Source organism: Oryzias melastigma, linkage group LG13, assembly GCF_002922805.2.
Source record: "Oryzias melastigma strain HK-1 linkage group LG13, ASM292280v2, whole genome shotgun sequence".
Lineage (NCBI taxonomy): Eukaryota > Metazoa > Chordata > Actinopteri > Beloniformes > Adrianichthyidae > Oryzias > Oryzias melastigma.
This window is the reverse complement of record NC_050524.1, coordinates 32385107-32386945: the sequence shown is the minus strand read 5'-3', so window position 1 is coordinate 32386945 and position 1839 is coordinate 32385107. Positions and strand designations below refer to the sequence as shown.

General features: G+C 38.9%; 1 protein-coding gene across 1 annotated transcript in view; it reads right to left on the bottom strand.

The window, feature by feature from the left end:
* Positions 1-467: 467 nt before the first annotated feature.
* LOC112149018 (von Willebrand factor A domain-containing protein 5A) overlaps positions 468-1839 on the bottom strand; it is a 21268-nt gene continuing 19896 nt past the window's right edge. Inside the window, exons 16-18 of the mRNA XM_024276461.1 lie at positions 1321-1469; positions 1053-1176; positions 468-741 (exon numbers count right to left, since the gene is read on the bottom strand). Of these exons, the coding sequence (XP_024132229.1) occupies positions 650-741; positions 1053-1176; positions 1321-1469 (365 nt within the window). The 3' untranslated portion in view covers positions 468-649. The remainder of the gene's footprint in view (positions 742-1052; positions 1177-1320; positions 1470-1839) is intronic.

Below are 1839 nucleotides of genomic sequence, written 5' to 3'. Positions count from 1 at the left end.
TTAACGCGTTTTTAACGCGACAAATCTGACAGCCCTAAAAATAGGTAATAATAATGAGGATAGTTTTGGTGGTAGAAGACTGAAGGCTCAGCTCTGAAATACCACTGCTAAACATGTATACTAGGACCAACTATAGGCCATGGAGTTCACACTGAATGAACAAGGAGGGGCTTCTTTGTCTTTTTCTACTGTTTGCTAGCACATGTCCGCCACCTACAGTTGGAAGAGGCTCGGTGCAAATTGTCAAAAGGGTGCAAATGTGGAAAATCTCACTCCAGGCTCTTTCTGTTACTGCTCTAATCTGATCTACAGTATGAAAGACTTGGTGTTGTGTAATGGTCAGCTCACTATCATAGAATCCACCATGACTTCTTCAGTTTTTGGGAAAAGGTTAATCCACATATAATTAAAAGCTGAAACAGAAGCAGATCCTTCATCATGACAATAACCCAAAGAATACCAGCAAATCCACCAAGAAATGGCTCTTTAATAAATCTTTAATAAAAAACATCAGTTGTGAACTTATGCCAGAGTATTACCATCAAAATATGACAAAGCTATAAACTGCGGAGCACAAACTTTCTATTGCAGATGTTGCAAAGCGTAAAATACGTTTTCAAAATAAAATCTTTTGTCAGAAGTTGGGACTTCAGTTCCTTCTTCGGAGCCCCAGAGCTTCCTTCTGCACTCTGCAGCCCAGCAGTGCATTTGCAGCATCAACACACTCCTTCACACATGGAGCTGAAAGAGAAAAAAATGAAGAAAAACCATCATCAATAATGAGACTTTCAGTGTTGAACACTAATCTTTAACAGCAGATTATGCTATTAAACATTTCTGTCCTAAAAATCAGTCTTGATAAAATGAAAAAGGAGGATTGTCACAATAGTTAAAAATGTGTTGATGCAAAGATTCATCATGAAACACAAGACAGGAAGTCATCCAAATGTCTTCTGTTGAAACTTTCAGCATTAATGTTGTGCTTTACATTAAATTCACTCACTTGTAAATGTACAACATCAATTAAAATTACTTAATATTCTACATGTTACCATTCTGGGCTTGGACCCATGAAGCAGCCTTCACAGCCAGAAGCTCCCATTCATCCTTTGCATCCATCTTGAATCCATGAAGCCAGGTCAGAGCCAGAATGGTGGCCCACACCTCACTGCTGACCTTTTCAACCAAAAGGAAGTCAAACGTCAAACACTTAGAAAATATGAGAAAGAAAAACTATAGAAAACATTTAAACATACTTCATGACCTTAAAAGCATTATTTAATCTCTTAAAACAGCTGATTATTTCAGTCAATGACCCACCTTTTTAGGTTTCGACTTCTCCAGTTCTTTACTAGTTTTTCCCAGCACTGAGGCAAGAGCTGCATCCAGCATCCAGCAGCCGGACGCCTTCGGGAGGGAAACCAGCTGCAGCAGAGGGTCTCTGCGGGGCGGCTCGGGCTCAGAGGCTCCTAAAAACATTGTCAAATAAGAACTGCATTATGTAGGATAGTGCACCCTGGGATTCTGTTAGACCAGGGGTCACGGGAACCAGGTAGCCCCCCAAGGACCACACAAGGTGCCCTCAGGTCTCTTCTAAAAATAGCACAACTCACTTGTGAGCTGCGTCTAAAATTTAATTTTATTTTATTGCTATTTTTTTATTACACTTGCAGTTACACAGATTTAATAATTAAAATGTCTTAAAAATCTGTTCATGATACATTAACTTTAGATAAGTTTAGGTGATCTCGGACCTAATCCAGTTCAAAGATCATTAACCATGTTAAAAATGCTGCAGATTTGGTCATTAGTTCAAAATGTGACAAGATTTGTTTAAAA